This window comes from Balaenoptera borealis (assembly GCF_965194805.1).
Source record: "Balaenoptera borealis genome assembly, chromosome: 7".
NCBI lineage: Eukaryota > Metazoa > Chordata > Mammalia > Artiodactyla > Balaenopteridae > Balaenoptera > Balaenoptera borealis.
The window spans coordinates 111,334,665-111,358,652 of record NC_138864.1 but is presented as its reverse complement, the minus strand read 5'-3'; the positions used below and the strand labels follow the sequence as shown (position 1 = coordinate 111,358,652).

The following is a 23,988-nucleotide window of genomic DNA, read 5'->3' as shown; positions in this document are numbered from 1 at the left end:
AGTTGCATCATTTGCAGATATTTTCTTCCATTCCATTGGTTGTCTTTTCGTTGTTTTGTTTTGTTTTGCTTTTATGGTTTCCTCTGCTATGCAGAAGCTTGTAAGTTTGATTAGGTCCCATTTGTTTATTTTGTTTTTACTTCTGTTGCCTTGGGAGACTAACCTACGAAAACATTGGTATGATTTATTACAGAGATTTGCCTATGCTCTCTTCTAAGAGTTTTATGGTGTCATATCTTACGTTTAAGTCTTTTTTTTTTTTTTTTGGCTGTGTTGGTTCTTCGTTGCTGCACGCAGGCTTTCTCTGGTTGCAGCGAGCAGGGGCTACTCTTTGTTGTGGTGTGCAGGCTTCTCATTGCAGTGGCTTCTCTTGTAGTGGAGCACGGGCTCTACGCACATGGGCTTCAGTAGTTGTGGCACGCGGGCTCAGTAGTTGTGGCTTAGGGCTCTAGAGCGGAGGCTCAGTAGTTGTGGTGGACGGGCTTAGTTGCTCTGGTGCATGTGGGATCTTCCTGGACCAGGGATCGAACCCGTGTCCCCTCCACTGACAGGCAGATTCTCAACCACTGCGCCACCAGGGAAGTCCCTTTATTAATGTTTTATAGTTCTCAGCATATAAGTCTTTCACCTCCTTGGTCAGGTTTATTCCTAGGGGTTTTGTGTGTGTGTGTGTGTGTGTGTGTGTGTGTGTGTGATTTTTGAAAGGTATTGCTTTTTTACATTCCCTTTCTGATATTTTATTGTTAGCATAAAGAAATGCAACTAATTTCTGAATGTTATTCTTGTATCCTGCTACTTTGCTGAGTTCATTTATTAGATCTAGTAGTTTTTGTGTGGAGTCCTTAAGGTTTTCTATATATAGTATCATGTCATCTGCATATAGTGACAATTTTACCTCTTTCCTTCCAATTTGAATACGTTTTATTTCTTTTTCTTGTCTGATTGCTGTGGTTAAGACTTCCAATACTGTGTTGAATAGAAGTGGTGAGAATGGGCATCCTTGTCTTGTTCCAGATTTTAGCAGGAAGGCTTTCAGCTTTTCACCACTGAGTATTATATTGGCTGTGGGTTTGTCATAAATGGCTTTATTATGTTGAGATATGTTCCTTCTATACCCATTTTGGTAAGAGTTTTTATCATGAATGGGTGTTGAATTTTGTCAAATGCTTTTTCTGCATCTGTTGAGATGATTATTTTGTTTTCGACTTTTCTTTTGTTAAAGTGGTGTATTACATTGATTGGTTTGCCTATGTTGAACCATCCTTGTGAACTTGGGATGAATCCCACTTGGTTCTGGTGTATGATCTTTTTTATGTGTTGTTGGATTCAATTTGCTAATATTTTGTTGAGAATTTTTGCATCTATATTTATCAAAGATATTGGCCTGTAATTTTCTTTTTTTGGTGGTATCTTTGGTTTTGATATCAGGGTGATGGTCGCTTCATAAAATGTCTGTGGGAGTGTTCCCTCCTCTTCAGTCCTTTGGAAGGGTTTGAGAACGATCAGTATAAGTTCTTCTTTGTATGTTTGGTAGAATTTGCCTGTGAAGCCATCTGGTTCTGGACTTTTGTTTGTAGGGAGTTTTTTTGTTTTTAAGTTTTTTTTTGATGTGGACCATTTTTAAAGTCTTATTGAATTTGTTACAATATTTCTTTCTGTTTTATGTTTTGGTTTCTTGGCCATGAGGTATGTGGGATCTTAGCTCCCTGAGCAAGGATCGAACCCACACCCTCTGCAATGGAAGATGAAGTCTTAACCACTGGGCCACCAGGGAAGTCCCTGTAGGGCGTATTTTTAAATTGCAGATTCGATTTCTCTTCTAGTGATTGGTCTGTTCAAATTATCTATTTCTTCTTGATTCAGTTTGGTGGGCTGTATATTTCTGGAAAGTTGTCCATTTCTTCTAGGTTGTCAAATTTGTTGGCATATAATTTTTTATAGTATTCTCTTATGGTTTTTTGTATTTCTGTGGTATCACTTGAGCTTTCTCCTTTTTCATTTCTTATTTTGTTTATTTGGGTTCTCTCTCTTTTCTTCTTGGTGAGCCTGGCCAGAGATTTGTCAGTTTTGTTTACCCTTTCAAAGAACTAGCTCTTGGTTTTATTGATTTTTTTTCTATTGTCTTTTTAATCTCTATCTTATTTATTTCCTCCCCAATCTTTATTATTTCCTTCCTTCTGCTGACTTTAGGTTTTGTTTGTTCTTCTTTTTCTGATTCTTTTAGGTGGTAGGTTAGATTGTTTATTTGAAATTTTTCTTATTTTTTGAGGAAGGCCTGTATTGCTATGAACTTCCCTCTAAGAACTGCTTTTGCTGCATCCCATAGATTTTGTACGGTTGTGTTTTCATTGTCATTTGTATCAAGGTAATTTTTAATTTCCTTTTTGATTTCCTTGTTGACCCATTGGTTTTTTAGTAGCATGTTGTTCAGTCCCCATGTAATCGTTTTTTGTATTCTTCCTCAGTTCTTTTCCTGTGGTTGATTTCTAGTTTCATACTGCTGTGGTCAGAGAAGATGTTTGAAATAATTTCTATACTCTTAAATTTGTTGTGGTGAGTTTTGTGCCCTAGTATGTGGTCATTCCTAGAGAATGTTCCATGTTCACTTGAAAAGAATGTGTGTTCTGGGTTTTTTTTGGATGTAATGTCCTGCAAATATCAATTAAATATAACTGTTCTGTTGTATCATTTAGCATCTCTGTCCATTGATGTGAGCAGGGTGTTAAAGTCTCCTACTATTATTGTGTTCCCATCAATTTCTCCCTTTATGTCTATTAGTATTTGTTTTATGTATTTGGGTGCTCCTATATTAGGTACATATATGTTGACAAGTGTAAAATCCTTTTCTTGTATTGATCCTTTTATCATTATATAGCGTCCCTGTTTATCTTTTTTTATAGCCTTTGCTTTAAAGTCTATTTTGTCTGATATGAGTATTGCAACTCCTGCTTTCTTGTCATTTCCGTTTGCATGAAATATCTTTTTCCATCCCCTCACTTTCAATCCATGTGTGTCCTTTGCCCTAAGGTGTGTCTCTTGTAGGCAGCATATTGTAGGCTCTTGTTTATTTAATCCAGTGTGCCACGCTATGTGTTTTGATTGGAGCATTCAGTTCATTGACATTTAAGGTAATTATTGATACATATGTATTTATTGCCATTTTAAACCTTGTTTTCCAGTTGATTCTTTGTATCTTCTTTGTTTTTCTTTTTGTGGTTTGATGATTTCCTTTTATGCTTGTGTTCTTTTTGGTTTTTGTGAATCTATTGTATGTTTTTGATTTATGGTTGCCCTGTTATTCAAGTATGTTAACCCCCCTTCCTGTATCTGCTTGCTTTAGATGGATAGTCATATAGGCTCAAACATATTCTAAAAAAAAAAAAAAAAAGAATTTGAATTTTCTTACCCTCCTTCCCCACATTTTATGATTTTGACGTCTTTTTTACATCTTCATGTTTATCCTTTTGCTGTTCCTTGTGTTTATCTTCACTTTCACAAGTAGGTTTTGTTTTTTCTTTTTGATCTGTATACTGGCTAATTTAAGTGATTTACTTTCCAGTTGTGATTTCCTCCTTCCTGTATCTTCTTGCTTCTTTTCTATTTAGAGCAGACCTTTCAATGTGTCTTTTAGGATAGCTTTAGAATTGCTGTATTCTTTTAGTTTTTACTTGTCTGAGAAATTCTTTATTTCTCCTCCTATTCTAAATGATAATCTTGCTGGGTAGAATATTCTGGGCTGCAGATCTTTCCCTTTCAAGACTATGTATATATTTTGCTACTCCCTTCTGGCCCTCAGTGTTTCTGTAGAGAAATCAGCTGATAGCCTTATGGGGGTTCCCTTGTAATTAACTCTTTGTTTTTCTCTTGCTGTCTTTTGAATCCTCTCTTTAACTTTTGCCATTTTTATTATATGTCTTGGTGAAGGTCTGTTTGGGTTCATCTTGTTTAGGACCCTCTGTGCTTCCTGTATCTGGATATCTGTTTCCTTCTTTAGGTTTGGGAAGCTTTTAGCCATAATTTCTTCAAATACATTTTTAACCCCCTTTTCTCTTTCTTCTCCTTCTGGAATCCCTATTATATGTAGATTGGCATGCTTTATATTATCCCACAGGTCTCTTTTATTGCTTTCATTTTTTTTTTTTTTTCATTTGGCTTTCTGTCTGCTGTTTTGATTGGGTAATTTCCATTATTCTATCTTTCAGATCACTTCTTCTTTCTTCTGTATTATTCATTCTATTCATTGCCTTTACCTCAGCTTTTGTCTTGGCAAATGATTTTTAAATTTTTCTTGGCTCCTCCTTATAGTTTCTAGTTCCTTTTTACAGTAATTTGCATTTCTGTCAATAGCCTTTCTTAATTCTTTCAGTATTTTCATTACCTGTTTTTTGAACTTGGTGTCTATTAGACTGAAGAGGTCTGTTTCTTCAGGGGAATTCTCTTGGTCTTTTAACTGGGAGTCGTTCCTCTACTTCTTCATTTTGCTTGTATTTCTCTTACTGTGTGAGTTTAGGAGGAACAATTACCTACTGTAGTCTTGGAGGGCTATTTATATGCGGGAGTGTCCCTGCGTAGCTTGTGTGGGTTTAATTTTTTTTGGCGTGAGGGCTGTTTTTGGTTTGGATATTTGCTGTCTCTTTCCTCAGGGTGTGCTGGCTGTCTCCACACAGCCAACCCCAGTCCTCTCCCCGGGGTCTGACCTCCGAAGCCTGAGCCTCAGCACCCAGCCCCGACCCTCCCCAGGGGACAAGCGACCCAAGCTGGGGAGTGCTGGCAGCACTGACCTTCTATGCAGGTCTCTCTCTGCAAACAGGGTGCTGTGCTCTCCTCCGAGGCTCTGAAGCTCCCCCTCTGTCCCAGCTGATTTTGCCACCAGTGAGGGGACTTCCCCGGGTGCAGGAACCTTTCCTCCTTCACAACTCCCCCAAAGGGGTGCAGATCCCATCCGGATTCCTTTCTCTCTCTTTTTTTCTTTTTTCTTTTGCCCTACTCAGTTATGTGGAGATTTACTTGCCCTTTTGGAAGTCTGAGGTCTTCTGCCAGCGTTCAGTAGATATTCTGTGAGAATTGTTCCACATGCAGATGTATTTTTGATGCATTTGTGGGAGAAGGTGAGCTCCATGTCCTACTCCTCTGCCACCTTGATATGATCCTATTATGATGCCTTTTAAAACATCCTATGAAGAATACACTTTAGAAGTGAATCATTTTTTGAAATAGTTTATTTTTAACTTTCATACAGTCCTCATATTCTAGATCATGTTTGCTTAAAGTGAGGCATCCCACATTCATTCAGTTGCTTGGGTGAAAGCCAGACTTGGTGCCCAGAGATTGGTGGTGTGAAGATGAATAGGACGGTCCTCTAACCATCCCCACAGGGCACTGGGTTCCTACTGTCTCATATTCCATGTTTGGCAGGGATCAGGTCTCATTCAATTGGCAGCTCCCTCTCAGCCAGCACCTACCTGCACACACAGTAGGTTCTTGATAATTACTCTTTAATTGAATTGTCCTAAGCTTTCAGGAAAGAGAAAATGGAAGGGAAAACAAGAAGTATAATGAGCTCTTTTTGGACTAAGTCTTGTGCTTGGCGATTTATGTATATTTTCTCATTGAATCCTCACTATGACGTTAAAAACACATCACTTCTATTTTACAGGTGAGAAAAATTGCTCAACATAAATGTCTTTAAAAGGGTTCCTATACTTAGATTGAAGGTATCCTAGTGTTTTAGTCTTTGCCTTTTTCCCTCTGTTAAGTGTGTTTCAGGGACTGGCTTATTTACTCTACCATAAACCAATGAGATAGGCCCTAATACTGTTCCCATTTTAAAGATAAGAAAACTAAACTTAGGGTAATAAACTTCTACTGTCATAAGGTTAGCAGCATAGCTGGATATCCGGCATGTCATTGTGTGCTTTTAAGCACTGTGGACTGGCACAGGTAAGAATTACCTCTGCATCTTACACAAACACACACACACACACACACACACACACACACACACACACACACACACACCCCTCCAAGCCCTTTCCCCAGACCTGCACTAGTGGTTTTCAACTCTGGATGCACATTAGGATCTAGTGGGAAGCAAGCTTTCAAATCCAGAGCCCCACCCCACCTGGGAGGGTGAGGCTTCTCGGGCTTATGGTTGTTAAAGAGCAGCCTAGCTGGAGTTGAAGAGCACTGTGCCAGGAGCTATCTGGAGCTAAAGCTCCCTCTCCTGTCACTCATATTTAGGCTAATGGTTTTAATTAGCTCCTAGAATGAGGTAAATGTCTTACATGGTTATTTATGGATTCCTGCAACGTTTAGCCCTGTCCCTCAAACATAAGGAGTGCTAAAAGAAAACGTTGAATTGCATATAGAGCAGTAGTTTTCAAGGAAACCTTCATAGGTAGTAGAGCCTAAAGCGGGACAAGAGTTCCGCTTCCGATGGTAAGCACAGCTCTGTACGGGAATGGCTTATGCTTGGCGTTGTTTATTTTTATGCCTGATGGGAGTATTTAGGAATGTGATCCTTGGCGTTGCTGTTTGATATTAATACCACCAATAGAGAATGGAGTTGTTTTTAATAAATAGCATTATATTAATATATAATAATACAATTAAATCCCTCTAATCACTGGGTTTGGGTAAATGTCTTTGGTGAAGATGAAAATACAGAACAGGGCGCTATATTTCGTAATATGGGATTATTGGTAATGTGGGAACTCTGGAGGCCTCAGGAGAGCAAAGACAACTGCTCCCTTTGTCCTTCTTCCAGTGATTGGGCAGTGCCTAATGGAGGACAAGCTCAAGAAAACCACAACATTTTAAGTAACTGACTTTCACAGAGTACCTCAAGAGGGATGTCAGAGGAATTTTTCTGCCTTGTAGATTTGCTCCTAACAGTCACTGTGGAAGATTCCCCAACCTTTAAGTGGATCACTGAAGAGGTTCCATTGAATTCCACGAACGTTTGTTGAGTCCCTGATACGTTTGCGTTAAGGGCGGTGGAGACTAGTAAGACAGCCGCAGTGCTCCTCAGTCTTGCCTTCGTTATTGCCCCTCCCCCCAGCCCCACCAAAGACCCTTTGTAGACATTTTTTCCTAATCATCCCTCTGCAGGTACACTATATATGGACTTATGTGCTGTACGTATATCCCTTGCTTTATACTTAGAAAAATAGTAAGATTCTGCCCCCAGTCTCCCACCATTGTTGCCCCCATGGGGATTCTGTCTAAGGTAACATCCCTGTCATTAACACTGGGTAGGAGTCTTTGATTGACAGCAGTCTCGGAGATATCCTGGTTGGGAGGATATGTAAACATTACAGGAGACCTGAGCATATTTCTGACCTTGGGCCTTGTGCCCAAGCTGACGAGGATCTGGACTAAAGCCCTCTTGGTTAAGTGAGGATCTCAACGAGAACCTATGACCACCTTCCTACAGTTTACTGGGAAAGTTGTATCATAGTTCTAGGAACGAGCGTTATCATTCTTACTCATGGCCTGCTATACCTGTGGAAGAGTAAAGGAAGAAAGCTGACGTTCTTCTCTGTGGGTCTCTTGCTAAGTGTGTGTGATCCGTGGGATATGAAAACTGAGATAAAGCAGGACAGTGGGTAACAGAAATCCATCTTCCCTGTTATTCTGAACTGTGAATAAAACAATTCTTAGTGCTCTTTATCTCAGTTTTCTGTGTCTTTTTTTTTTCTTTTTATTATTCACTACACAGGAAGCATCCAGGATGCGGGAACATTGTGACATTTGCACAATTTTTATTTATCGCTGTGGAAGGCTTCCTCTTTGAAGCTGATTTGGGAAGGAAGCATCCAGTTATCCCAATAAGGTATGGCACATTGAAGTCTCTTTTTAGCCTTTTTTTTTTTTTAAATTAAGAGCTTTTCTGGTACCTATATAAAAGGAATATGAGGCATTGTTTTATAAGATTGATATCAAAGATATCAGTAGAATAATTCATTTTCTGAATTTAATACATTGTGACGCTCCAGGGAGCCTATTTTTAGAATAAAATTCCTGCCACGACACTTAAAATAACTCTGATGGAGGCAACTATATATATGTGTGTGTGTGTCTGTCTGTCTGTCTGTGTCTGTCTGGTATATGGTCAAAGGCCTGGTATAACAACCAATTTTTAACCAGTTATGCATATTTTCCTCTTGTTGGTAAAGTTATCAAATATGTTAAGAGTGGTATCGTTGTTACTTTTAAAAGACTAATGGCTTTTGGAGATAGAGCTGTTAGTTACACAACATTGTAAATGTACTAAATACCACCGAATTGTTCACTTTAAAATGGTAGATTTTATGTTATGTGACTTTCACCTCAATCAAAAGAAAATGAATGGCAAGCTAAGGTAAAATTGTTGCTTCCAGACCTCCATCCATTAGTCCAAAGTTGCATAACTATACTCATGGGGCCAAACAGAAAACAGGGCAGATCTTATAATAAACACTGTATTGAAAACAGCATTCTTGCTGTGAGAGACTTGAAATCAAAGTGTATGTTTTTAATTTAATTTAATTTTTATTTTACATTGGGGTATAGTTGATTTACAATGTATTAGTTTCAGGTGTACAGCAAAGTGATTCAGTTATACATATACATATATCCATTCTCTTTCAGATTCTTTTCCTGTATAGGTTATTACAGAATACTGAGTAGAGTTCCCTGTGCTGTACAATAGGTCCTTGTTGTTTAATTAAATTAAAAGAAAAAGAAAGAACCACACACATACAAAGTGTAATCCGTCCAGTTGTATTTAGTAGGATAGTGTCACTTAATCTCTTTGAGAGGGATGTTCTGGTGTGAATGCATCCAAGGACTGGCTAAGATTCATTGGTGTTATTTTGCAGCCTTCCTGAGTAGCCCGCTATAGAAAATCTGGCTGAATTTTGTTACTAATATTGTATTTTTAAATATCCCAAGGTGATGCTAAATATTCTGAATACTTTCCCTTCCCCCATTGGCTTTAGTATCTGCATAAAATTTTCTGCTCCCAAGACCAGCATTTATATCAGAGTAGGAGCCCCAGCATTTTTTTATTCCTCTGGTCCTTTCCTCCTCCTTCCACTATTTCTTTCTTCTCTGGCTGCCACTAGCATAGTTCAGGAATGTATTCACTCTCGCCATGACTTTTATAGTAATAGCATGGTTGGCTGATCTCCTGCCTATCACCTCTTCATCCCTCCATTTCAGCTTCCTACCATTGTATCATGACACCCACTCCACATGCACTCAGGTCACCATTAGATTCAAAGTGAAGCCCAAACTCCCTAACCTGCCCTTGGAGGCTCCCCATGAACCTGCCCTGACAACCATGCTCCCATGTGTGCAATTCGTGCCGGCCATTTTATTTTCTATCTGGGAGCCCTAATCAAAATCTTGCTTGTGTCATTCATCCCCATGAGCGATTTCTAGGCAATACTATGTAGGTAGCGATGTGGAATAGTTGGAATTAATTATCCTGAAAGAACTTGATGACCTCTATCTGCAGATGGCATCTTTTCAAGACGGAACTAGGAAAATTGGGCAAGAAAGCTTGTGAAATCACCAGTAGTATATTATTTAGAAGCTGTGAAGTAGCTCTGACCAGTAACTTTGCATGTGTGTATTACTGTGTTCTGCATTCATTCTGAAGCTCTTCAGACTTTCCAGACTGTGTTCATTTAGCCCTGGTGTGGCTGCCTGTGAGGGCAGATAGCCCCCTACCTCACCAGGAACGCAAAATTGGTTCTTGTCAGGAAGATAACTTGAGACTCAGTGCTGTCACCTTCTCCAGATGTGCAAAGGTGAAAAGGATGGGGATCTGTGCTCAAAGACTTCCGACATTTCCTGAAGAATATGGAACCACTTATTCACTTTTGCCCTGCATTCTTTAGCCATGTACTTCAAATATTATTTTTCTCTTTTTGAATGTATTAGGTTGAATCATATGAAATTGCTGATGTTCAACCCCTTTTGACCTACCAAAAAACGGCATTTTAAATGGTTTAAGCTGATTTGTGTGAAAGGCATCTTAAAAATTATTTAATTAATATTAATTTATTTATAACTTGTTATTTGTGTTCATCCCTTTATCTTTCTAAATGATTAGAGTTCCTGGATTTCTTTTAGTTTTTGCTTTTTATTATTATTTAAAGACCTATACATTCTCAAAAAACAGGGGCCCTAATTTTAAATACAAATCTATGCAAGTCAAATGATGCCCTCATTAATTTGGAGGCCACTGGTTCAAAAGATGGGATAATTTTAACAGTTGCTAGGGTGAAAGTAACCCTTGACTTAGCACATCTTTTCTTTAGAAACAGTGAAAATTAATAGTATAAACAAGTGTATAGAGGAAATATTTGAGAGAGTTTAACAATTTTTAAGTTCTTTAGAGCTACATGAAAATTATACACAAAGAACTGATACAATAATAAAAATTATCCATTCACTTTAAAAAACCTATTGCTGTCTATCAGGTAACTCTTTTTGAAGCCTCGTTTATAGTTGCTGTACGTACTAGAAAAATATTAAAATAGTGTTTCTTGGAACACATTCTATAGTTCAAACTTTTTCCATGTTATTCTGGCTTTGTGAAGTATTTTCAAATGTACTTGGTGCTTGACTTTACATTATAATAGTGATACGATCTTTTAATCCAGAGGAAATAAGCATAATACTTTTTTAACCAAAAATATGTATTTCCTTCGCTACTTGATTTTCTTGAAATCGTGGATCCTGTGTGACGAGCTGCTGTCTCTGCCTCTCAGGTACTACGCCGTAATGGTGACCATGTTCTTCACCGTCAGCGTGGTGAACAACTACGCCCTGAATCTCAACATCGCCATGCCCCTGCACATGATATTTAGATCTGTAAGTCTGCCGGCTCATGTGAACCTGTTCCTCTGGAAAATGCAGCAAAGTGGGTCCATTAAACACATGACAAAAGTAGAAAGGGCCTATAAGGAGTAAAGTCTAGGGTGTAAGAATAGGTCTCATGGATGAATAAGCAGAGGCTGGCAAAGTAGGGCAAAAAGAGAAATATGAAAGTGGATGGTTTACTTTTACTTATCAGAGGTCTTACAGGTGATTAATAAAAGGAAAGTTAAAATTTCCCTGGATAACAGATTTTATCTTTAATATTCTTCATCTGGTTGGTTTTATATTCGTTCTTGCTATGAATGTTATTTAACTTATTTCTCATCACTTTTTGTTTCTTCCATGAAATTACGTTTACTTCTAGTACATGATATAGATACTTCTCTTTTCTGATTTTTTTTGAAAATAGAAACTTCAGATAATTACATAAAAGGAAATTCTTGATGAAGGTAGGGTTTCTTCCAAAGCAGCAGAGGTTTTCATCTTTGCCTCATGCATGGTGGGAGAGCCAGTTTGCATATAAATAAGAACAGAGTGTTCCCTGAAGAACAGGAAAGGAACTCAAGGGGGAATATAGTTAGGATTGCAGAAGAATGCAAAATGGGTAAAAATTGGAATTATAACTTTTCTGTGTGGCCTGAGATTTTTGTGAGATGGAATGTGCGGTCCCTAAAGCAACTTTCCTGAGCTGATTATAATGACTAAGATGACCTTCAGAGCATTGATCACAGAATAGACTTTCAATAGACACTTGCTGGTTGATTGACAACTGTCCAGACAAGAGACAGATCCCTGCTCAACTTCATTCAGTCAAACTGTGGGTGAGGAGAAGCTTATTAAAGGCTCTTATAAATTAGATGGGAAATTGGACAAAAATAAGTCTATAACATACTTCATTCCTGCTAGCCCAGCTTCAGCTTTGACCCCTTATTGAGAATTGATCATTTTTATTCTCATTGTCAACTTTAACATGTTGTATTATTTTACGTGTAGATTGTTATGGTTTGGAATTTTTGCCATCCTAACAACATAGTGAACCTCACTGATCATTCATCCGAACCTCCTCCTTTCCAGCTGTTTCCCCCACCTTGCCCCTGTTCATACTTATCTTGGATTGTGTTATCTTCTTCCCCTATGCACTAAAACTCTGTTGTCTCTTTTCACAGGGTTCTCTAATTGCCAACATGATTCTAGGAATTATCATTTTGAAGAAAAGGTAAACAATACTCTTTTATATTTTGTGTATAGGAAGGATAAGCTGAGCCCCAGCCATAAGCTCATCTGGATTCCTTTTCTCATAGTGATGATAAGTTTGCGCTTGGCCATCTGCCTTGTTTCTTAGTTCTGTCTGTGACAGTGGTGCCCATTCCTGAGGCAGTGGACCAGGTAAGAGGCCCCACCTGTGGCTTTGGAGCAGCATATTCTCTGTGTAGAATTAATAAACTCTTGTCATTGTTGAATCTCTAGTACCATACTAATCTACGAAGCCAATTGATCTAGAACTTCAGTGTCCCACGTGGTCACCACCGGCTACATGTGACTATTTACATTTAAATTTAAATATTAAAAAGTAAATAAAATTAAATATATAGTTTCTCCATCTCACTATTCACATTTTAAGTGCTCAGTAGCCACATGTGGCTAGTGGTGACCGTCTTGGAGAGCCCAGATGTGGAACATTGCCAGCTTCACTGAAGGTCTGTGGGACAGTGCTGTCCTAGGAAGTGTACAACACAACGAGCTAAGAAATAATCGTACGTATTATAAAGAAAATTCCTAACAAAGGCCCAAGTGGCCAAACAAGATGCAATGAAAAGTTTCAGGACCGTTCTTTGTAACTGTCACCAGTGGCTCTCTCTGGGTACGGTTGGGAAATATCAGAAGTATCTGGGGTGCTGTTTCCAAGCATTTGTCTCTCACCTTCATTCGGAGCCTCACTCCCAGGGAGGAGAGGTGTGTGGGGCAGAGACAGCCCATGCAGTCTGGAACACTTCTCAGGGGGAAGTTCATCCTCACTGCTCAGACCAAAATCGTGCAAGTTGGTGCCTGCTTTTCAGTGTATTCAGTACCCAGCCCGAAGTATTAAAACTCTACCAGCTTGGAAAGTAGCTGTCAGTTCAGTGTGGGAAGCTAGAGTTTTTAAGTAATAAGGGCTGTGTCATGAAAAGGCTCCTTATCATGGCTCTTTATCTCCTGAGGCTTATGTATTCCCCAGATAAGCACCATTGTAGTTGATTTCTTTTCTAGGTTCTCTCTATTCATGCATACGGAGGTAATGGTCAGGTTCATTATCTTTGAAGTGACCCCTGTGCTTCTTGGTAGTGTAAAGTTCACATTGGGACAGACCCGTGGTCTTTCCAACTTTTGATTTTGGCGCATAGCAGGGATACATATATATATGTATAATATATAATTCCTTATTATAAAAGGAATGTATTCTCCTGACATACCCCAAATGTCAGGGGCCTTAAACATTGCAGTTTTCCTTAAGAGCTTGTTTTTAGTCTGTCATCTTGAATCTCTCTAAGTCTTTTTTGACTCTCTCCAGTCTATATCACCCAGAGAACAGGAATTTCCCTAAGCTAACTGTCTAATATCATGAATTAGTAATTATCTCCTTTTGTTTATCTTGAGTAGCACCCTTCAAGTTTATAGTGTGTTCCCCTTTCCAGGATTTGAAGACCAAATCTATATTCACCTTAACCATGCCCTTCATTATTGTTTAGACCTCTCTGTCTGATCTTTGCAGGCTGAAGAGTGCCCTTATGTTTCTCTCTGCCCGCAGCAGTGCCTGTGTCCTCGCCCGCCCCTCTTCTCTATCGCGGTGCTCTTGGCCCCTTGCTCTGCCCCTCAGCCAATTCCGTTGGCCTTTTTCTGAGGCGCTGTGACCAGAACTATACAAAGTACTTGAGTAGAAAACTTCAGATGTAAGGTTTTAACTTCTTTTCATTCCTGTCTGAGGCCTTTTGCTTTATCACCAAGAGCCTGAGAGGGATGTTAATTGATACTATTTTAGTTAATGTGAAATGCCGCTGTTATTACTGGTAATAGTCCTATTAGTTTAATATTACTTGCTTTATCCAACTATGCCAACATTTAAAAACAATATTTAAGAGACGTAAAAACAGTCCCCTCCCCTGAAAAGGGACAGTTGAATTCTTTTCTGCGTGTGGAGTCCTGCTGCTGGTCCCTGACATTCCTTCCGTCCTCCCTCTGCGTGCTGTGTCTCTTCACACTCAGGTCTGGGCCCCAGAAGCCAGGAGAAGCAACAGGCATCCCTTAAGATCTATCAGGCTTTCATCTGGACTCGAGAGCAGGATGGGCTGTCATGTCTGGTCTGTCTTTGTTTTCTGATGAAACGATCTATTGGTGCCCAAACTATGGGAAACAAACTGTCTTAAACACCACCAGAAAGGGCGTTGTTTAGAAACTCGTCAGCATCCTGATTCTTTCGCGCACAGACTTGCGTGGACTCTACTGGGAAGTGATCCCCTTGACTGTGTTTAGGTGATGTGTGCTCTCATGAACCATCTGACTGTCAACATCATGTGGAACTTTGTATCTGTGCTTTCCTGAGGTGCTCTTTTTCTTATTTTTGCAGATACAGTGTATTCAAATATACCTCCATTGCCCTGGTGTCTGTGGGGATATTTATTTGCACTTTCATGTCAGCAAAGCAGGTGGTAAGAATCTGTTCACAAATGATTTCTATTCACTACTTGCCTTGGGGGCCCAGGTACTTATTAATGATATAATAAATGTAAATGCTCATGTAATACAAGGATTTACATCTCTGAAAGAGAAGAGTAGAGGGAAGTGGGTAACATAAATATTTCCCTTGTATCGAGGCCCCTTGAATGTAGCTCTGGTCTCTGTGCCTCGTATTTTTCCTTATTTCCTAGACTTCCCAGTCCAGCTCGAGCGAGAATGACGGATTCCAGGCATTCGCATGGTGGTTGCTAGGCAAGTACAGTAATTACAATAAAGCTAATTGCCTCTGCAGTTCTGTTTTCAGAGGTTTCTCCTAAGGGATATGTTTCTTGGCAAGAAGCTTCGGCTAAACAAATTATGCCATAGAAGAGAGAGGCATCTGGGATTATTTATCTCTGAACCTTAGTGTTCAAGAAACGAAAAAAAAAAAAAGTCTGTATTCATGGTAGCGTGTTCTACAGCATGGATGCTTTCTTGGTTGCCACTGGTGTAGAAAGAAAGTTCTGTGTCTAGTTGCCCATCACACTCTCTGGGAGCAGTAGAGTATCATCCATTTCTTTATGATCTGTCTGCTGAGCGGAAGCTTCTACAAAAGGAGGGCACATTACAGCAGTTGACTCTTTAAATTTCCAAGGGACCCATTTCTAAATCTTAGATTTATTTTCCCCATAAGCTGTTCCACATGGCAATGTTCCCAAACCTGACGGATCATCACAATCTCCTGGGGAGTTTTTAAAAATACAAATATCTCTTTGTTGAATTAATTAAACAACTCCTATAGAGCTTTGCCCTTGCTGTGTATGATAGAGAGGGGAAAGTTAGTGATGGCAATAAGATACTGAGACTGACCAAATGGAAGAAAAGTAGCAATGAAAGAACTGCATTCTCCTCACCTCTTGACTTTGAAACTTTATCTCTTTAGGTTGTTGTTCTTAACATAGAAAGCTCTTTATCAACTATTAGAAAGATACTTTATCCAATAAGAACTTGCAAAAGACATGAACACACAATTCATGGGGACAAAATTAATGTTCAGTAAACTTATGTTCAGCCTTGCTAGTCTAGTAATCAAGGAAATGCAAATTGAAACCAAAATGCAGTACCTTTTAATTTTGGTCTCTTATATTGGCAAGATAATAAATGATTATTCTCATTGCTGCTGCAGTAAGGCAACCATTTTCATGTAAACTGTTTATGGTAAATTGACACAGCCTTTCTGGGAAAAAAAGTATGTGTGTGTATTGAGTTTTTAAAATGTCTACAACCTTTGACTCAGTAATCCCCCTTATGAGAGTTTATCCTAAGGAAATAATCAACATTTTGTTTAAAGATTTGTGTACTAGGATGTACATTGATTTTAATGATGAAATAATTGGAAGTAATCTAACCATTCTCCTATTATAAGACATTTAAGTATGGTACATCCACATGAGAGAATAATATGCAGCCATACTTTTGAAAAAATTTTAATGAATGACTTGAAGGAAAATCCAGGAAAAAGGTCATGAAGAAAGCAAGATATAAAATTATATATTCATTATGATCCTGTCTCAGCATAAAATATCTACCTAAGTATATATACAGAGAGAGATAGTATTGTGGTTGATTTTTCTTTTAAAATTTTGTACATGTTCCACATTTAGTGTGTAATGTTTGTAGAACTTAATGTTCATTAAGAAAAGATCTGGAAGTTAGCAAATGCAGGCATCTTGTAACTCGATGTTTGCTTTTTAGGTATTGGGGCACTGACTTTCGCTCTTCTGATGTCAGCAAGGATGGGTATTTTCCAAGAGACTCTGTACAAACAATTTGGGAAACACTCCAAGGAGGCTTTGTTTTATAACGTAAGCAGTTTCTTGAACCCAGGGAAGATGAAAATTATTGAGTTGTTATTGTAATATGTTATTTCAAATGAGATATGTCATCCTTCTGATGTAGTCGAAGGATCAATTTATTATCCAATAAACTGGGGCCCACGGACTTTGGCACATTTAATAGGCTGCCACAGTTCTCTACACGAGGTGATCATCATCAGTCAGTGTGAACAGAACATGTCTGCCAACCAGGAACAACCCCAAGGGACAAGGAACCCAATGTTCCTATAGATGAAATCAAGTTAAAACCAATATGGAAACCTAGAAAGGGAATAGAAGTTTCAGAAACCCCATGCCAAGGAGAATATGTACGGCCAGGCATTTGGGAGAGTTGGGGAAGATGGGATTTGAGGAGTAAGTCCCTCAGATGGGCTTTATTCCTTTGATGGAGAGTTTAATTAGTTAATTATATATGCTTTCGCTTCTTGTTTGAAACTGCTGATCTAGAGCCACCTCCTCTAACTTTCCTCTTTCTCCTCTGTCTTTTCTGTTGAAATAATGCCCGGCTCCTCAAGGTCATGGTGATATCATTGCCTCCAGATTCAGTAATCTCAGGGATTCCTTCCCTGCCAACCGTTTGTACTGAAGTTGCAGACAAGCAATCTGAGATATTTAATTAGAACTAGAGTATGCAGCTGAGAATTTAAAAAATAAAGGAACATTCTGTTTGGTTTCTGTGTTTCTTTTAGCATGGTACCTGGTGTATGGTTAACTGCTTGGTAAATGTTTACTGTGATTCCTTATTGTGGTGGTAGTAGTGGTGGGTTGTTGTCAAGCACCTTATCTTTGCTTACTTATTGTTTCCCCTTCCTCTTCAATCTCTTTTTATTCTTGTCTTCATTTCTTTATCCCTAACTTCATATTATACTCCAATCTCTTTTCCCACTAGTTTCCTGAACTCCCTAAAATCTGCCTGCACATTCCATATAATTTTTAAATCTGTTATATTTGTTGAACCGTTCTCAAAAATAGTAAAATGTAGCAGATCCTTTGGGCAGAATGACTGTGTGTTTCAATTTTCCATTCCCTTTTGTTGAGGAAAGGATGCTGGCTCTATTTTTTTGTTTTGTGTGTAATGACCATCAGACTTCGTAGAGCAAGAACTGTCATTTGGGGGTTGATATCATGCCCTACAATGTAAGTGGTCAGTAGCACTGGATACTTTTAACTTAACAAATAAGTCTGACTTGCTTTTCTTGATATTGCTTGTTAAACAACTTGTAAAACTTTCAATCATTGTAAAGATACTCTAATTCTTCTATAATGTTTTTGCATTTAAATTTACATGAAATGTTTCTTCCCCTAGCATGCCCTTCCACTTCCTGGTTTCATCTTCTTGGCTTCTGACATTTATGACCATGCAGTTCTATTCAATACTTCTGGTGAGTTTGGGGTTATCCAGTAGAATTACCTAACAGTGTTCAGAGGCAGCGTCTTCATTTTACTCTCGACTTGACCACTGCTTTTTTCATGATCTTATCCAAATCATCTGTCCCCCCGGGAAACAGTCCCCATTCCACCTTCCTGGAATATAGTGCCATTAATCAGTGGTTGCAGCAGCAAAAGCTTTTATAGGCACTTCTCAATTATTTGCAAATGAAGTAAGACAGTATCTTCAAATTTTCTGTTTTGCTGTGGAATTTGTGTTTGCATTTGAAGGTGGAATGTATGATGTTCTGAGAATGCAAACAAATAGTAATAATACTGCAGTGACTGGAGCCGTGAGAAGCTGGGCAGCAGTCCAGCTTCTTTACTCCTGTTCATCCCTCTTTGCTGGGAAAGGCAGTCTGCTCACAGATCCAGGCCGAGCTGCCTCTGAGCAAGGAGGAACAAAAATGATGACAGGGCTTTTTCCTAGTTACAGGGTAGGTAGGCAGCAGGAGTAAACAAAATTAGTTCAAATGTCTACAGTGTAAGTTAGCTATTACTTTTTAAAGTATTTAATAAATTAGCTAATAATTGCCAGTTAACTTGAAAGAAATTACTGATATAATCCGATTATCTACTAAAAGACATAGCTTGTTATACAGACAAATGAATACACAAGGAACAAATACACATTTTAAAAATTACGTCTTTATGTTGCTCAGACCTAAAATGGTAAGTGTATTTTGTAGAATGACAGTAGGTGCTGAGTAAACATTTGTTTGCTATCTGGTCACAAGTTGTGAAGTTGTGACTGTTCTCTGAGTTTGCAGAATTGCCTGTCCCGTGTGCCTGCAAAAAAGTGTGTGATGGCGGCAGTGTGTAAGAAAGTTTTTAAGGCTCTGAATTACTCAATCATTTCTGACTTTTTTTTATTGAGGTATAATTGACATATAGCTGATTTTTGACACTGGTTTTTAAGGTCTCTTAGAGTCCCCACATAGCAAAGGGCTGGATATAAATACATTATCAAATTCCTTAGGATTGATATTGATTTAGTTACTAGAATGCTCCTTCTAAAAGTCACAGGGATGGGTATTTTTATAAAAAATTTTTTAAGGTCTGCCTTCAAAAAATTGAATCTTTAGAATCATTCCTAAGTTAAGTATACATTTTTTTCTCTTGCTTAAATGTCTCAGATGAACGTGTTATCCTTGAATATTCTAAGGGAACTGTACATCTGTCTAAATACTTTATGTCATATTAATTGTCTTTCCTCAGCAAATTGATACAGTGAATCTCTGAAGTTATTAAACAGTAATAACATTTGTTAACTTTCTTTTCATTTCAATACTTGCTAAGTGTTTCAAAGACAATAGAATACCAAATTATGGGGATTTCCCACTAATCCAGACATACAATTTTAATAAATTATTTATATATATGAAATTTTATTTTTTGCAAAAGAAAATTAATGTTCATTTACTAACCGGATCTCAACATCACTTTGTTACACTTTCTTCAGTTATGCTGTATAATTCAAGCCCCACAAACAATTTAGCAATATAAAAAGAACTGACCCTTCGAGGCTTACTATGTCCTTATTCTCTGATCTTGGATATTTTATTTCCTCCCACATATTTACTGTGCAAGTCTCATGATATAAAACTAACATAAGAATGTATTTAAAGGAAGGAAAGTTACAGTTCCTCACCCTACACGTGAGCTAATTTCATTTTACCAGTTTCCTTCCTGACTCTATTCGCATACATTCTTACATAGTCGTAATCCTTGTGTAGATATAATTTTATACTTACTTTTTCACTTTCATTCTGAGTTTTTTATATGATGATATATAATCTTTACGATTTTTTTTTTTTGTCAAGTATATAACGCCTCATCTAGTTTGCTTCCCTTTGCTTACATAGTCCTTGCTCTATCATTGGACATTTAGATTGATTCAGAGTTTTTCCTTATTATAAATATGACTGCAAAATATATAAAACCTTTTTCTTTTGAATTAACTAGGATTGATTCCTAAGAATAAGAAGCGATACTTTTATGGCTCCTTAATGCATATTGTGAAATTGATTTTTAAAACAACACCAGGGCTTCCACGGTGGCGCAGTGGTTAAGAATCCACCTGCCAATGCAGGGGACACGGGTTCGAGCCCTGGTCCGAGAAGATCCCACATGCTGTGGAACAACTAAGCCCGTGCGCCACAACTACTGAGCCTGTGCTCTAGAGCCTGCAAGCCACGACTACTGAAGCCTGTGCTCTGCAACAAGAGAAGCCACCACAATGAGAAGCCCGCACACCGCAACTAAGAGTAGCCCCCGCTTGCCGCAACTAGAGAGAAAAGCCTGCGCACAGCAACGAAGACCCAACACAGCCAAAATTAAATTAATTAATTAAATATATTTATAACAAAAAAACACCAACTTATACTGTCACCCACTGAATGGCTGCTAGTTCCACTACCACCTTGCCAGATTAGGATATTATTTATAAATGTTTAATGGCTAACTTAATAGATATAGAATGGTACAGCCTTGTATAATTTAGAATTCTTTGATTAAGGATTGAACATATTTCCAAATGGCATTTAGTTATGGGTTATCTTACATCTTGTGTTAACTGTCAGTTAAGACCATATCATTTTGAACCTCTCTGTGTTTCACAGTCTTTCTCTGTAAAGTGGGGTCCTATTCAGGTGAACGGTAAAGAGTTTATTTTAAAAGTAAAATAAATTATAATTTGTTTTAAGAAACCAATGTAATGACTCTTGAGGCTGGTGTAGCCTCGAATCAAGGCAAGTAAGTGGTGTATGATCCAAAGGTATTTGCAAGAGAAATAACGCCTCTATTTCTATTATGTTCATCTGTGTTACTTTGTTCAAAAAGATGAAAACATAAGCTGTCAGAAGTGATATAACTCTCTCTCCTCTTAATCTTTGCAGAATTATATCAGGTTCCAGTGGTTGGTGTGATAGTGCCCATCATGTGGTTCTACCTCCTCATGAATGTCATCACCCAGTATCCTTTGCACCCCTCTGCCATATGGCCTTTGCTGTGGTATTTTGGCATAGGAATGTTTATTCTTTTCTTCTAATGGTGCAGTGCCATGAGTTTCGTTTTTGCCTTGATCTCTTCTGCAGTAAGCAGGAGACAGACAGGCCCATCCAGTGAGCTCCTTTGTTGCGGGAAGAGGGGGGGAAGAGATGCTGGTGGTGTGGAGGGTCAGTAAGTCCCAGGGCACCAGGAAGGAAAAGCTCTGGGTGGAGGTGTAGAAATCAATGGGTAATGAAGGATTAGTATATGACAGAAATGCGCTGTGATTTCTACATGGAGTTTTCCAGTGTCCTAGGATGTTTCACAAGCTGCCACAAAATCCTGCAAGAAATTTCAAATTAACTAAAACCTAATTTTTAAAATGGCTCTTTGGAACCACCGTTAGGTCCATTATAAAAATCACTGAGTCTTTGAAACAGTGAAACAGATTGAGATTGACCTCATTGCTCTGAAGTCATCTCATTCGTTTGCCCTACAGAGTTCTTTTTGGGAAGAGGTGTGATCACCTTTACCGAGAGTGTTACCTTCTGTCATTACTGGGGAGGCGACTTCTCTGTAAACTCTGGCAAGAATCCAGGATAAGAATAATAGGAGGCTTTCAGGCAGTTTCAAATTAGGATCCACAAATGCAATGGCAGGCCAGGAATTCTGCAGGCTGTTCTAGCAAGGAAGTGCCTCAGGGCAGCTGTAGCCAACCCCCATGTTTTTTGGTTCCTAGAACATGAATGTTGAAGCCAAGAACCTTGCCAGAAGGTTCTCCCACTGATCTCTGGGTTGTCTACAGAAAACCACCTTAACCCTGCCCCTCCAGGTACGTGTGCATCTGGGGCGTCTTCATCCTGACCACAGAATGCGCCTCCCTCACCGTCACCCTCGTCGTGACTCTGCGCAAGTTTGTGAGCCTCATCTTTTCCATCTTGTACTTCCAGAACCCTTTCACTCTGTGGCATTGGCTGGGCACCTTGTTTGTCTTCACTGGGACCCTAATGTACACAGAGGTGTGGAACAACCTGGGAACCACCAAAGGGCAGCCTCAGAAGGAGGCCAAGAAGAACTGAGGCCTTCCTGGAGCAGAGAGACCAGAGGCTAGTGAGCCAGGGTCTGGCCACCATTTCACCTTGGTTAATGCTGAATCACCCCCCATGTGTCAGAGAATCCTCAGAGGGACGGACTTCTCAGATTTCTCATGACCGTACAGACCAGCACTTGTGGGCCCTGAATAGAAGCCCCCAACCCTGAAATAGGAAAAAAGAACAGTTCTCCACTATTGAACAGCCTTTCCATTTGTTGTTTCTACCAAAATTTCAGCACTGTACTTGCTTATTGAAATCTGAGTCCCCAGAGCTACTAGTTTTACATCCACGGTCTTGGACAAGATTTTCCCTGTCCTGATGATTCTCTGCTGTAACAGCCTTTATCCTCCTGTGGCCTTTCCCCTTGTTCCATCACCCTGCCACCCACAGCAGCACTTTTCAGGCAGACGCTCCAGGTACCACCCCCCCACCAGGAACAACCGAGTGGCCGGGTGAACCGAGGCACCGGTGATGCTGGGGTTGGGCTTTCTCCTGTGTGTTGGGAAAGAAGCAGGTGTCCCTGTGCACCCTGGTGACCCTGGGGCAGGACTGGTGGGAATCCTTTCCCACATTTTTCCTTTTTTTGTTTCTATGCAAAAGTCATATGCTTTCACACCTTTTGCTTTCTGTACTTAGAACAAAGCTGCAGCATCTCTGTATGGCACAGTATTAATAAGAAAGAAAGGTTGTGTTTGAATTGGGAAAGAGAGACTTTTTCTCTGTGTCTTCTCTCAGTTTTCTGATTCATTAGCCTCGAGCTGAGATGGTGACGCCAGGATGGCCCAGGAGAAGCTGGCCCCCGGGGCAGGGGCACCCAGAGAGCACAGACAGGCACTGAGGGTGGGCTCCACGTGGGGGAGGTTAAGCCTTTGAAATGCTTCTCAACCAGAGACGTTCAGCTCTGCCTGGCAACTCTGATAGTTATGACCAGCCAGGCTAATGAGTGAACCAATATATTCAGTGGGTGTGGATGTGGTGTATCAGGCCAAATCACAACTAAAATGGAAATTTTTTTTGGGGGGGGGGATGTCATCTTAATGTTCTTGATGGGTATGGGAGTGTGTGTGTTTTATCATATGTATTAATAGAAACATGCCCCCCTTCTGCTAATCATCTCAAAGGTCTGGTTTTCCTCCCATGGGATAACTTTGAGAAAGAAGAACAGTGTCAGGATGGCACATGTAGGTGTGTGTGTGCTCTCATGTGGTTTGTGATCACTCGGGAGAAGAGGAGAGCATGAAAGTCAGTGTTTTTATTTCCTTGTCCTTCACTCAGTTCGGACCTTCATTGTCTCACGCAGGTACGTGCTCTGGAGGCCGTCAGACTTACCAGCCCATCTTTTCGCACACAGACAGAGGCCCCTCCTTCTGCACTGGGTTCACGTTGTGTTCTTATATCGAGATTTGGCTCTCAGGGTCTCTTGAGCTCACCCAGGGTGTGGTGTGTTTACTCTACTATCTGGAGCTGTTCTCTCATGGGTCTGCAATAAGTGTCCTAGAACCACCGGGTTGCTTTGGGGAAGTCACTTAGGCTGCTCGGGTTTTTTGTTACATAAAATGTGGATGCTGTTTCTCCACCTAAGTCACAGGGTTTTCAGATCAATTTGTCGTTCTGGACATTGACAGCTGTTCAGTGCCAGTGAAGGTCTACACTGAAAGATGTGGAATTAGGTGTGAACTTGTTCATGGACTCAAAAGGTACTGTAGAGTTCCTCAGACTGATGGTGCTATAAATACCATGTGTTAAATATCCTCTTAAAAACAAGAACAACAAAAGCTGCTTTTCTTATTGTTTAATAGAAGAACCTGTCCCCAGGGGCTATTTGATGGCTGCATATCTGGAGTCTTGACAGGGTAACTCCTAACAGGATAGAGCCTTACATGACGTAGTATCACTTTTTTTATGCTGATGGGAAATATTACAATTTTTAGTTACTGAAACAGTGTTGATGTACACAGACAGCATTTAACTGGGTCCACGAGGTTTTAGATTCTGGCTTTAGAGAGTGTGTGTTCCTCAGT

General features: G+C 39.4%; 1 protein-coding gene across 1 annotated transcript in view; it reads left to right on the top strand.

The window, feature by feature from the left end:
* Positions 1 to 22,676, top strand: part of SLC35B4 (solute carrier family 35 member B4) — a 38,564-nt gene extending 15,888 nt beyond the window's left edge. The window contains exons 2-10 of the mRNA XM_082399250.1: positions 7,721 to 7,834; positions 10,764 to 10,866; positions 12,039 to 12,088; positions 14,474 to 14,555; positions 14,775 to 14,835; positions 16,318 to 16,427; positions 17,764 to 17,839; positions 20,783 to 20,858; positions 21,706 to 22,676. Of these exons, the coding sequence (XP_082255376.1) occupies positions 7,721 to 7,834; positions 10,764 to 10,866; positions 12,039 to 12,088; positions 14,474 to 14,555; positions 14,775 to 14,835; positions 16,318 to 16,427; positions 17,764 to 17,839; positions 20,783 to 20,858; positions 21,706 to 21,952 (919 nt within the window). The 3' untranslated portion in view covers positions 21,953 to 22,676. The remainder of the gene's footprint in view (positions 1 to 7,720; positions 7,835 to 10,763; positions 10,867 to 12,038; positions 12,089 to 14,473; positions 14,556 to 14,774; positions 14,836 to 16,317; positions 16,428 to 17,763; positions 17,840 to 20,782; positions 20,859 to 21,705) is intronic.
* Positions 22,677 to 23,988: the final 1,312 nt, after the last annotated feature.